This window comes from Martes martes (assembly GCF_963455335.1).
Source record: "Martes martes genome assembly, chromosome: 8".
Taxonomy (NCBI): Eukaryota; Metazoa; Chordata; class Mammalia; order Carnivora; family Mustelidae; genus Martes; species Martes martes.
In genome coordinates this window covers 78,474,130-78,488,761 of record NC_137895.1, presented here as the reverse complement: position 1 = coordinate 78,488,761, position 14,632 = coordinate 78,474,130, and the positions used below count along the sequence as shown (strand labels likewise).

The following is a 14,632-nucleotide window of genomic DNA, read 5'->3' as shown; positions in this document are numbered from 1 at the left end:
ACAAGACAAGTGCCTGAGATACATTCAGTGTATATATAACTAGACATGTAAAAACAGTATTTTTAATAAGGGCAACAATAAGTTCATCAGTGACAAAGCAGCATAAAATTTTAAACAGGAAGGAGAAGAAAACAGAATCAAGAAATATCTTGAGTCTTATGTCAAACACTACTGATTGCACTGAATGAATATGAATTAGAAAGGCCATGAAGGATGGATATTCTACACTGGAGAAAGAGTAAGCAGAGATACTGAAGTAGAAAATGACACTTCATATGTGGGAACCACATAAATCATATATTCACACTTAAGACAAATGTCAAAATTTTCTTCTATAGGAAGAATCAACCTGTTCTACTGGGACAGGTACTGCCTCCAAGTTATCTGCTTTTCATTCTTATAGTCAAAAGTTTGAGGATGGTAAATTATGTCTCTACAAAACTTGACTGCAAGCTCCGAGACAGCTTTGATGGTGTCACTAATGCACTGTTTGACACAAGTAGATGCAGAATGAGCACTGAGTGAATTTAAGCAAACTAGGAGAAAGCCAGTACGGTACTATGAAAATATATAACTTAAAATACTACTCCTAAAATATGCACTGTGAAAAATTTCATAGTCAAGTCTGCTAAATTATGCAAAATTTATTATTTATTTTCCTTCACAGACCACTGATGAGCATATTAACATATTAAAATCTCTGAAAAGTGCTACAATATTAAAATAGCCTGCCTCTTTTAAAGCTAGCATTTCCCAAACATAATGGCTAATAGAATATTCTTTACCCCCCTCAGATCATAAAGACTCCCTAGAATTAGTATTCTAGCACATACTATTAGAGTCCAAAAGATAAAAGTATAAAACTGAACAGTAGATTTAATCACAACATTCCCGAATATTTAAGTATATCACTGAATGTATCTTCAATTTCACTGAACTTTCTGTAAACTACATGGTCTCCTAACTGAATTGCTTAAAATTATATCCATGGCAGCAAGAGAAGATAAACTGGAAAAATAAATATTTAATATCTCTCTGGTCATAAAAATGAACCTACCCAGTGTTTCTGAAGTACATGGACCATTACTTAAGTAACTCACATAAAGAACTGCATGGCTGGCTCAGTTGGTAAAGCATGTAGCTCTTGATCTCAGTGTTGCTTTGTTCGAGCCCCAGGCTGGGTGTAGAGATTCCTTTAAAAAAAATCTTCAGGGCACCTGGGTGGCTCAGTTGGTTAAACATCTGCCTTCGACTCAGGTCATGATCCCAGGGTCCTGCAATACTACGTTGGGCTCCCAGCTCTGCGGAGAATCTGCTTCTCCCTTTGCCCCTTCCCCCACTCATTCAATCCCTCTCTCTCAGATAAATAAAATCTTTTTAAAAAATCTTCAAAAAAACCCCCATAAAATAAAAATACTGTCACAAGTACATTTAAACACACACACACACACACACACACACACACACACACACAGAGTACTATGCCAATCTCTTTCCTAGCACCAAAGTCCTTTTTTCCTTCCAGCTTATTCTATCAAATCAGATACAATCAATAGATCACAGAAAAGAGTAACTATGTAAAGACTGACGGAGAACAAAAGTTACTATCTGAGCAAAGTGTTAATAAATCACAGGTTGGATTAGGTTTTTAAATAAAAGGATATCATAAAAATTTCCCAAATGCTTTATTTCCAATATAAGAAAGTATCAAACTAACTTGAAAAACATTGTAGACAGTGCTATGAAATTGATGCTATTGCTCAACATTAATGATGTATACCCTGTAACAAACATATCAAAGAAATCTCAATCCTACCCTCACTTACCTTGCCTTTGGTTCAACAAAACATCATGGCTGACCTATCATCCCACTTACAGATTGTTACTGTTTTTTTACTTATTAATGCAAAATAAAAAATAAGGAGGTTAAAAAGAAAGTCCTTCTAGACTCAATGTCACTGACTATTAAGACTCAAGATCCACTCAAGCAATAAGTAAAATATTTAAAATCTGGGGAAGGTTGATAGTGAGGATTGTTGTTTTCTTTTTTTCCCCAATTGAGAGGTATAAAAATGATGGGGAAGATGAATATATCTTTTTAAAAATTTTTTATTTTTTATTAACATACAATGTATTATTAGCCCCAGGGGTACGGGTCTGTGAATCGCCAGGTTTACACACTTCACAGCACTCACCATACCTAGCACATACCTTCCCCAGTGTCCATAACCCAACCACCCTCTCCCTCTCCCCCTCCCCCTAGCAACCCTCAGTTTGTTTTGTGAGATTAAGAGTCTCTTATGGTTTGTCTCCCTCCCAATCCCATCTTGTCTTTTTTCCTCCCCTACTCCCCAAACACCCCACTTTGCCTCTCAACTTCCTCATATCAGGGAGATCATATGATAATTGTCTTTCTCTGATTGACTTATTTCACTAAGCATAATACCCTCTAGTTCCATCCACGTCCCTGCAAATGACAAGATTTCATTTCTTTTGATGGCTGCATAGTATTCCATTGTGTATATATACCACATCTTCTTTATCCATTCATCTGTTCATGGACATCTAGGTTCCTTCCATAGTTTGGCTATTGTGCACATTGTTGCTATAAACATTCGGGTGCATGTGCCCTTTCAGATCACTACATTTGCATCTTTAGGGTAAATACCCAGTAGTGCAATTGCTGGGTGGTAGGGTAGCTCTATTTACAACTTTTTGAGGAACCTCCATACTGTTTTCCAGAGTGGCTGCACCAGCTTGCATTCCCACCAACAGCATAGGAGGGTTCCCCTTTCTCCGCATCCTCGCCAACATCTGTCATTTCCTGACTTGTTAATTTTAGCCATTCTGACTGGCGTGAGGTGGTATCTCATTGTGGTTTTGATTTGTATTTCCCTGATACCAAGTGATGTGGAGCACTTTTTCATGTGTCTGTTGGCCATCTGGATGTCTTCTTTGCAGAAATGTCTGTTCATGTCCGCTGCCCATTTCTTGATTGGATTATTTGTTCTGGGGGGGTTGAATCTGATAAGTTCTTTATAGATTTTGAATACTAGCCCTTTATCTGATATGTTGTTTGCAAATAGAAGATGAATATATCTTAATGAAGCTTGTTAACTGGAGAGTATTAAAGCAAACAAGAAAGTGGTATTTTGGGAAGTTTTTAAGTATTCTGAGAAAAATTATCAGCTCTCCAAAACAGCAATTTTGAAATATACAGACCTATTATTATTATTATTAATATAAAAACCACTATTCTAAGTATTTAGAAAATAAACAAAATGGCCCTATAAATTACTTTATTGTTCATGCTTTTAAATAGTGCTGGAAAGGTGCCAAAAAGGGACAGCTAGATGGTGTTGATATAGTCACTCAAGAATATGTATAAAAACCTACTATTAAAAGTACAACAACAAGGAAACCCTGACCTATTTAAGAATAATTGATACCTAGGGGCGCCTGGGTGGCTCAGTGGGTTGAGCCTCTGCCTTCAGCTCGGGTCATGATCTCAGGGTCTTGGGATCAAGCCCTGCATTGGGCTCTCTGCTCAGCGGGGAGCCTGCTTTCCTCCTCTCTCTCTGCCTGCCTCTCTGCCTACTTGTGATCTCTGTCTAATAAATAAATAAATAAATCTAAAAAAAAAAAAAAAGAATAATTGATACCTAAATGACAGATCAGAATTTTAAAAAAGAGAGGCTTTATTTGTGTATGTACTGATAGGGTCTGTAGTGGTTTGTACTTTCTATGGGACATGTACATTAGTTATTTTGGAAAGGATTTTTGCAGGTACATAAAGATTTATGTAGGTATATACATTTTATATCAAATTCTAATGCTGGATCCATTTTATCAAAGGACCTTCTATAAAAGGTATCATAAAATGTTTTGAAAAGCCAGAAATCTTAAATCTACATAATCTATCATGGTATAGAGATTTTTATATTCTCTGCCCATTATATTAAAATAATCCCTTTAGCACCATGCTAATGAAACATCTATATTTCCCTGTGAGAGATGTGCTAGGTTATATAGAAAAGTCTGAGTTCATTTTCAAATGTTTTAATGCAAAAATTCATAAACAGTATTCTATGGACCCAAAAATGCTCTCATCTTTTGGTACTCAAGACTCATCAAAGATCACCATTAACTTAAACAATGTGTCATTTCATTTCTTGGGATATTTATGAGATAATCTGCATAGAATATAAAATGTGATATAAATATAGCCCAAGATTCAACATCTAAATAGATTTTATTCTGAATTCACTGGTTTATGACCAGTGGCTTAGCATGATTTCTAGAGATACTTTTAACAGCAAAGCCCATAAAAGAAGGATAAATAATGCATTTTCCTTATATTCCCTATTTATTCTATTCTATCAGTTCTAAACTACTGGAGAAATTCAGGTATAGTTCAATTACTGAACTCAGAATCATTCATATTCACACTATTACTCTGTGTGGCAAATGTTTATAATCCATGAAGCTATTTTCTCCAGGTTTATTTTAAAGTACTAGAACAAATCAAATATTTCCCACCCATAATTTAAAACCCAGACAAAATTCTTCATGCGAAACATCAAGGGGAAATTATGGCTTACCTCATACTCAATTTCAGGTAAGTTACTCTCATCTGCCTTCTCTAGCTTCTCAGCAGCCCACTTGCTTGCAGCCTCAGCAAGTTCCTTTTCAGTTAGCCTACTGGGTTTGTCTAATACCTAATAAAAACAAAAGAACAGTTCTACTACAATTCTCAAAAGCATTTAAACTTCCAATACATAAAGAAGTATATCCCAGGAGCACTTGGGTGGCTCAGTCAATTAAGCATCTGACTTTGCTCAGGTCATGATCCCAGGGTCCTGGAGTCAAGCCCTACATAGGGCTTCCAGATCTGTAGGGAGCCTGCTTTTCCCTCTCCCTTCACTTGCCACTCCCCCTGCTTGTGCTCACTATCAAATAAATAAAATCTTTAATAATAAAAAGAATTATATCCCACTTACCTTAAAATCATGTAAGCCTCCAAATTTATATAGATAACAAGTACATTCTTTATTTGCTTTTTAAAAAATATTCAACACAGAATTTCTTTAAGTAGCAATAATTCCTTTTGGCCATACAGATTAGCTCTGACTCCTAATTTCATTTATATAGAACTGCAAAAATTCATCTTAAGGAACAAAGAAACTGACAGTTAACTAATATATTAACAGTATTTAATATACGATATCATAATTTCATATCTTGAATTATATTCAATGAAATAAATAATGCCAAAATACCAAGGTAAATTTCTAACTAATGCAATAGAAAAGTCAGATATGCCATTTTTATAATTTGTAATAATTTATATAAATCCTACTTTTTACACAATATTTATACACTTAAATTTCATTTTTTTGATACTTCTACTGGTTCCCTTCTTCAACCATACCCAATATCAAACAATGTATGGAATTTCAAGTTACAGACAGACCTGGGTTTGAATGCCAGGTTCATCACTTGCTAGGTAGATGATATTATATGCACAATTTATGACACTGTGAAGACTTTGTTTCCTCATTTACAAAACAGATGTTAATAATATTCACTGTTTTATAAAGTAGTAGTGAGAATCAAGAGAAGTAACCGACCTGAAAGTACCTAACACAGTGTTTGGTACTTCAGTTTTTCTTTCTTTTCCATATTAACTGATATAAATCAGTTACAGTAAAACATCTGAAGATCAATCAGTTCATGAGGTCAACATAAAAACGAAAGTAAAATTTTTTTTCTGGATCACATGATTCCCATAATACTGTTTACAGACCTACATTACAGAATAAGATGTAAAAGTTCTAAGCCAAGGGACATCTGGGTGTCTCAAAGTGTCTGACTCTTGAGTTCATGACCCTTATGCTCATGATCTCAGGGTCAGGATATCGAGTCCCCATGGAGCATGGACATGGAGCTGCTTAAGATTCTGTCTCCCTCTCCCTCTGTCCCTCCCCTTCTCTTTAAAAAGAAAAAAGAAAAAAAAAAAAAAAACTAAGCCAAATTAGAAAAATTTGTTCCTTGGGCCCATATAGTAGCTCTGATTACATTCTATTTTATGAGCAAACATTTTCATCAACTGTGTCTTTCACCTCAAATTTTGTCTCCACTCTTCTCTAAAGTCACATCGTTAATTCCAAACATACCTCCTCTAGATGACAGTGGCATTAAAAATCTCCACATTAGGGGCACCTGGGTGGCACAGATGGTTGAACATCTGACTCCTGGTTTCAGCTCGGGTTGTGATCTCAGGGTCATGACATCAAGCCCCCTATCAGGCTCTGTACTCAGCACAGTCTGCCTGGGATTCTCTCTTCCTCTCCCTCTGCCTCCTGCTCGTTCTCGCTCTCTTTCTCAAATAAAAATAAGTAAATCTTTAGAAGTCTCCACATTAGAGTATACTTCCATTTATAAAGTGCTTTTATATGCACAGCTAAAAAAAGTATTTTAATTAAATGGAATTCCATGAAGGTGGTTAGGGCAGACTTTATCACCCTAACTTATAAACCAAGAAAGTGAATGTCTAAAAGCTAGATTTGCCCAGTCACTAGTAAAATGTTAAGCTGGAACTCATGACAAAGGCCCCTGACCTCCTTCCAAAGCTTATTCAATTCACCAAACTACTAGCTGGACATCCATAATATTTACTGAAAGATAGTAACAGTGTATGTACATAGAGTGTTTCCACAGCTCCTGAAGAAGCCTAAATATGTCACTCTAAAGCCCTATCCACACATAATGTTAAAAAGGTAGAAGTAATACCTCATTATTACCTAATAACAGATTAAAAAGTAAAACAAACAAACAAACAAAAAAACAAGGGTGCCTGGGTGGCTCAGTGGGTTAAGCCTCTGCCTTCGGCTCAGGTCATCTCTCAGGATCCTGGGATAGAGCTCCGCATCAGGCTCTCTGCTCAGCAAGGAGCCTGTTTCCCCCTCTCTCCCCACTTATGATCTCTCTGTCAAATAAATAATAAAATCTTTTTTTAAAAAGTTAGTAACAAAAAAACAAAACAAAACAAAAACAGGAGTGCCTAGCTGGATCAGTCCCTTTAGCATCTGCCTTCAGCTCAAGTCATGATTACTGGGTCCTAGGATCAAGCCTCACATTGGGTTCCCCGCTCAACTGGGAGCCTGCTTTTCCCTTTCTCCCTGGCCCTCCTCCCTGCTCATGCTCTCTCTCTCAAATAAAATAAAATAAATAAAATCTTTTTAAAAAAGTTAAAAAGACAAAGTTAGAATAAACAACAATATATGTATGAATATATCAAAGAAAAAATGTATGTCCCATTTTTTGGTATCTGTTTTGAAGAGAAAGTTATAGAGTAAAACTAAAACATTGTTAAGTTCTCTCCAGTAAAGATGGAAGAAAATCTTCTACAGCTGAAATCTTCCATCCATCTTTCATGAAATCTATACAGCTGAAAAACTCATTTGAAATTAACTTCTAACAGTAAGAAATAAATTCTGAAAAATTATTCCTACATGAGGGCAGCCAGAATGTCTTAAAAGAAAAAGCCCTCCACCAAATCAGGAAATCTAGATAAAAGTGTCCCATCACTGCCATGTAACCCTGGGCAAGGAACACAGCAGGTTGTACTTTCCCAATACTTAAAACGATCATAGATCTAAAACTCTGAAAGTCTGATTCCATTTTAAGACAATAATGAAAATATCTACTTTTACTGTCAAAAACAGCTAAAATTTTAGAAAGGGGAACCTCTCACACTGATCGTGGGAATGCAAGCTGGTACAATCACTCTGGAAAACAGTATGGAGGTTCCTCAAAAAGTTGAAAACAGAGCTACCCTATAACCCAGGAATTGCACTACTGAGTATTTACCCTAAAGATACAAAAGTAGTGATCTGAAGGGGCACGTGCACCCTAATATTTATAGCAGCAAGGTCCACAACAGCCAAACTATGGAAAGAGCCTAGATACCCTTCAACAGATGAATGACTAAAGAAGATGTGATACACACACGCATGCGTGCGCATAATGGAATATTATGCAGCCATCAAAAACCCAAAATCTTACCATTTGCAACAACATAGATGGAACCAGAGTCTATTATGCTAAGCGAAATAAGTCAATCAGAGAAGGCAATTATCATATGATCTCACTGATACGAGGAATTTGAGAAACAAGACAGAGGACCATAGGGGAAGGGAGAGAAAAATGAAACAAGGCAAAACCAGAGTGGGAGACAAACCATAAGATACTCTTAATCTCAGGAAACAAACTGAGGGTTGCTGGAGGGGAGGGGAGCGGGAGGGATGGGGTGGCTGGGTAATGGACATTGGAGTGGGTATGTGCTACGGTGAGTGCCGTGAATTGTGTAAGACTGATGAATCACAGACTTGTACCCTTGAAACAAACAACACATTATACCTTAATTTAATTAAAAAAAACACAGGGCTGATAGGGTTGTTAAGGGTATTAAATGAGTCATTATCTGTAAAGGTCTTAGAAGAGGGTCTGGAGGTTAAGCATCTGCCTTTGACTCAGGCCATGATCTCAGGGTGTTGAGATAAGAGTCTAGCGTGGGGCCTCCCTGCTCAGCGGGGAGTCTATTTCTCCCTCTGCCCCTCCCCTTTGCTCGTGCACACTCTCTCTCTCAAGTAAATAAATTCTAAAAAAAAGAAATTGCTAAAATTCACTATGGTTGCTTCCCACTAACATGTACCACAAAGTCCTAATGTTGTAACTTATATTTACACTATACTTCAGAAGAAATGAGTATTTCACATATCCTAATTTAAACATTCATAGTGAGTTGGATGGGCAACTATCATGTCTTTTCTTTCATTTCTACCTGACAATAAAAACAAGCCAGTCTCTGAGAGGATAAAGCACCCCTGACATGGTAAGGCAGAACCAAAGTTTTAATAAAGCTTTCCTATTCAAAACCAGCATTCTAGAACCCTCAGATTTCTGCGAAAGCTCTAAAGACACAAGATGTCACAAAGACATCTTTTTCTTTTCTTTTTTTGCTTTGAGGCAGTAAAGCAGCTACTCACAGCACAGACTGCCAGGTGACGTCTGTCTCCTCTTGCTGAAAAGCCAAATATACCAAAGACAGAAAAACAGAAAAGTGAAGAAGGAAGAGAATACAAGTAACAGCATTTATGGAAAGACAACCTGAGGCTGGGGAAGAGAACCTCTAACTGCTAAGAGCAGATGGAAAGAGCAAATTAAGGATTAGAATCATGGATCATCTGTTCAACATGTTTTGGGACACTGGAAGGTAGGAATAAGAATGAAATAGTGAGGAGTAGCTATGATCGTCAGAAAATTATTTAAATTCTGAGACTTTTCTATAAAATGGAGATAGAGATCTACTTTTTTAAATTATAAAATAATTACAACCATGGCATATGCTAACACCTGCATCACATCACATAATTACCATTTCTTCTTTGTGGTAAGAACATTTAAGATCTCTTAGCAAATTTTAAGTATACAGTATTATTAACTATAATCACTATGCTGTACATTAGATCTACAGAACTTACCATCATATAGATGGAAATTTATACTCTCTGACCAACATCTCCTCCCCTTTTCCCTCATCTCCTAGCCCCTACTGACCACTAATTTTCTATGAATTCAGCTTTTTTAGATTCCACGTTTTTTTTAAGATTTTATTTATTTACTTGAGAACGAGAGAAAGCAAGAACAGGGGAAGAAGGAGAGGGAGAGGCAGGCTCCCTGCTGAGCAAGGAGCCTGACACTGGACTCCAAGATCATGACCTGAGCTGGAGGCAGATGCTTAACTGACTGAGTCACCCAGTTGCCACTTTAGATTCCACATCTAAGTGAAATCATACAGTACTTAGTCTTTCTCTAACTGACTTATTAGCATAATAAGGTCCATCCATTTTGTCACAAATGCTAGGATGTCCTTTCTCAGAGTTCAATATATTCCACTGTATATATACCACATCTTCTATATTCATTTATCTGTAGAAGGACACTTAGGTTGTTTTCAGGTCTTGGTTACTATGAATAATGCTGCAATGAACAGCATTTGAGATCCTCTTTTCATTACCTTTGGATATATACCCAGATATGGGATTTCTGGATCATATGACAGTCCTATTTTTACTTTTTTGAGGAATCTCCATGCTGTTTTCCATAGTGGCTACACGAGTTTATATTCCTACCAACAGTGCACAAGGGTTCCCTTTCCTCCACACCCTCACTAACATTTGTTACCTCATCTTTTTTATGACAGTCATTCTAACAGCCATTGAGATGCTATCTCACTATAGTTTTAATTTCTATTTCCCAGATAATTAGTGATGTTGAGTACCTCTTTGTATACCTCTTGGCCATTTGTATGTCTTCCTTGAAAAAAATGTCTCTTTAGTTCCATTGCTCAATTTTTAATTGGACTGCTTGATTTTTTTGCTATTGAGTTGTGTAAGTTCTTCATATACTTTAGATAATAACCCCTTATCAGATTCATGATTTGTAAATATTTTCTACCATTCCTTAGGTTGCTTTTTTCATTTTGTTGATTGTTTTCCTTTGCTGTGCAGAAGCTTTTTACTTTAAAGTGATCCCACTTGTTTATTTTTGCTTTTATTGCCTCTGTTTTTGGTGTTAAATCTAAAAAAACTCATTGCCAAGACTGGTGCCAGAGAACTGACCACCTATGTTTTCTTCTAGGTCTTCTAATGTTTTAGGTCTTACTTTCAAGTCTTTAATCCACTTGGATTCATATATGGTGTAAACTAGGGGTCCAGTTTCATTATGTTGTATGTTGCTCAGTTTTCCCAACACTATTTATTGAAAAGACTGCCCTTTTTCCTATTATATACTCTTGGCTCCTGCATTGTAAATTCATTGATCATATATGCATGGGTTTACTTCTGAAGTCTCTATTCTTTTCCATTGATTGATATGTCTGTTTTTATGCCAATACCATACTGTTGGGATAACTACAGCTTTGTAATATAGTTTGAAATCAGGAAGCATGATGCCTCCATCTTTGCTCTTCTTAAAACTGCTTTGGTCATTTGGGGTCTTCTGTGGTTCCATACAAATTTTAGGAAGATTTGTTCTAGTTCTGGGAAAAATACCATTGGTTTTTGATAAGAATTACACTGAATCTACAGATTGCTTTGAGTACTATGGACATTTTAAGAATATTAATCATTCCAATCCATGAACATGGATTATCTTTCCATTCATTTGCATCTTCTTCAACTTCTTTCCTCAATGTTTTAAAACTTTCAGCATAAAGGTGTTTCACCTCTGTGGTTAAATTTACTCCTAAATATTTTCTTTTTCATGCTATTGTAAATGGAAATGTTTTCTTAACTTCACTTTTTGATAGTTTATAATTACTGTATAGAAACACAACTAACATTTGCATATTGACTTTGAATCCCACAACTTTACTGAATTTATATATTAATTCTAATAGCTGTTTAGTTGACACTTTATGGTTTTCAATATTTAAAAATGTCACACACACAAAAAAAAGACAGACTTACTTCTCCCTTCCCAATTTGGATGCTTTTTATTTCTTTTCCTTGCCTAATTATTCTGTTCAGGACTTCTGGTTCTATGCTGGTTAGAAGTGACAAGAGTAGACCAGCTGTTTTGTTCCTGATCTTTGAGGTAAAGCTTTCAGCTTTTTACCACTAAGTATAATGTTAGCTCTTGGCTTGTCATATCAGACCTTTATTTTGTTGAGGTATATTCCCTCGATACCCAGTCTGTTCAGAGTTTTTAGCATGAATGGATGTGAAATTCTGTCAAATGGGGTTTTTTTGCATCTATTGAGATGATCATACATTTTTAACCTTCATTTTGTTAATGCAATATATCACATTGATTAATTTGTGGATGCCAAACCATCCTTGCATTGCTGGAATAAATCCCATGTGATCATGGTGTATGATCCTTTTAATGTGCTATGGAATTTCATTTAGTAATATTTTATTGCAGATTACCACATCTATATTCATCAGAGATACTGGCCTATAATATTCTTTCCCTTGTATCAAGGTAATGCTGACCTCAAAATGAGCCTGGAAGTAGTACTTCTGCCTCTTTTGTTGTGGTTTTTGGGCTTTTTTTTTTTTTTTTTTTTGGAAGAGTTTCAGAAGAATTAGTACTCCTGAAATATTTGTAGGAATTTACCAGTGCAATAATTTGAGAAAATTATTTAACTTCTGAACATTTTCTTTTTTTTTTTTTTAAGATTTTATTTATTTGACAGAGAAAGAGATCACAAGTAGGCAGAGAGGCAGGCAGAGAGGTAGGAGAAAGCAGGTTCCCTGCCAAGCAGAGAGACTGATGTGGGGCTCAATCCCCAGATTCTCAACAAGATTCTAGCTAATACGATCCAACAGTAAATTAAAAAGATTATCCACCATGACCAGGTGGGATTTATCCATGGGATGTAAGGGTGGTTCAACATTTGCAAATCAATCAATGTGATAGAACAAATCAATAAGAGAAGAGAGAAGAACTGCATGGTCCTCTCAATTGACGCAGAAAAAAACATTTGACAAATATAGCATCTGTTCCTGATTAAAACAATTCAAAGTATAAGGATAGAGGGAATATTCCTCAACTTCATAAAATCTACCTATGAAAAACCCACAGTGAAATATCTTAATGGGGAGATAATTAAGAAAATTCTTAATGGGGAGAAGCTGACAGCCTTCCCTTTGAGATCAGGAACATGACAAGGATGTCCACTCTCACCACTGTTGTTCAACATAGTACTAGAAGTCCTAGCAACAGCAACCAGACAACAAAAAGAAAGGGTATTCAAATTGGCAAAGAAGAAGTCAAACTCTCTCTCTTCACAGATGACATGATACTTTATATGGAAAACCCAAAAGACTCCACCCCCAAACTACTAGAACTTACACAGCAATTCAGTAATGTGGCAGGATACAAAATCAATGTACACAAATCAGTTGCTTTCTTATACACCAACAATGAAAATATAGAAAGGGAAATTAGAGAATCGATTCCATTTACTATAGCACCAAGAACCATAAGATACCTGGGAATAAACCTAACCAAAGAGGTAAAGGACCTGTACTCGAGGAACTACGGAACACTCATGAAAGAAATTGAAGAAGACACAAAAAGATGGAAGAGCATCCCATTCATGGATCAGAAGACTAAACACTGTTAAAATGTCTATACTGCCCAGAGCAATCTATACTTTCAATGCCATCCTGATCGAAATTCCACCAGCATTTTTCAAAGAGCTGGGACAAACAAACCTAAAATTTGTATGGAACCAGAAGAGACCCCGAATTGCTAAGGAAATGTTAAAAAAGAAAAAAAAAACTGGGGGCATCACATTGCCTGATTTCACGCTTTACTACAAAGCTGTGATCACCAAGACAGCATGGTACTGGCACAAAAACAGGCACATAGACCAGTGGAACAGAATAGAAAGCCCAGATACAGACCCTCAACTCTATGGTCAAATAATCTTCAACAAAGCAGGAAAAAATATACAGTGGAAAAAAGACAATCTCTTCAAGAAATGGTGCTGGGAAAATTGTGGACAGCTATGTGTAGAAGAATGAAACTCGACAATTCTCTTACACCATACACAAAGATAAACTCGAAATGGATAAAAGACCTCAACATGAGGCAGGTATCTATCAAAATCCTAGAGGAGAACATAGGCAGTAACCTCTTCCACATCAGCCACAGCAACTTCTTTCAAGGTATGTCTCCAAAGACAAAGGAAACAAAAGCGAAAATGAACTTTTGGGACTTCATCAAGATCAAAAGCTTCTGCACAGCAAAAGAAACAGTCAATAAAACAAAGAGGCAACCCATAGAATGGGAGAAGATATTCACAAATCATGCTACAGACAAAGGGCTGATATCCAAGATCTATAAAGAACTCCTCAAACTCAACACACACAAAACAGATAATCACGTCAAAAAATGGGCAGAAGACATGAATAGACACCTCTGCAAAGAAAACATACAAATGGCTAACAGACACATGAAAAAATGTTCATCATCATTAGCTATCAGGGAGATTCAAATCAAAACCACATTGAGATACCACCTTACACCAGTTAAAATGGCCAAAATTAATAAGACAGTAAATAACGAGTGTTGGAGAGGATGTGGAGAAAGGGGAATCTTCTTACACTGTTGGTGGGAATGCAAGTTGGTGCAGCCACTTTGGAAAACAGTGTGGAGATTCCTCAAAAAATTAAAAATAGAGCTACCCTATGACCCTGCAATTGCATTACTGGGTATTTACCCCAAAGATACAGATGTAGTGAAAAGAAGGGCCATCTGTACCCCAATGTTCATAGCAGCAATGGCCACAGTCGCCAAACTGTGGAAAGAACCAAGATGCCCTTCGATGGACGAACAGATAAAGAAGATATGGTCCATTATACAATGGAGTATTATGCCTCCATCAGAAAGGATGAATACCCAACTTATATCAACATAAGCGGGACTGGAAGAGATTACGGTGAGTGAAATAATTCAAGCAAAGAGAGTGAATTATCATATGGTCGCACTTACTTGTGGTGAACAAGGAATAACCCAGAGGACACTGGGAGATGGAGAGGAGAAGTGAGTTGGG

At 36.5% G+C, this 14,632-nt stretch overlaps 1 protein-coding gene across 2 annotated transcripts in view; it reads right to left on the bottom strand.

Moving 5' to 3' along the window:
• The window catches only part of PPHLN1 (periphilin 1), a 160,075-nt gene that overhangs the window by 69,795 nt on the left and 75,648 nt on the right, over positions 1 to 14,632 (bottom strand). For both annotated transcript variants that reach the window (XM_080810719.1, XM_080810720.1), the window contains one exon: positions 4,602 to 4,718. In XM_080810719.1, the coding sequence (XP_080666845.1) occupies positions 4,602 to 4,718 (117 nt within the window). The remainder of the gene's footprint in view (positions 1 to 4,601; positions 4,719 to 14,632) is intronic.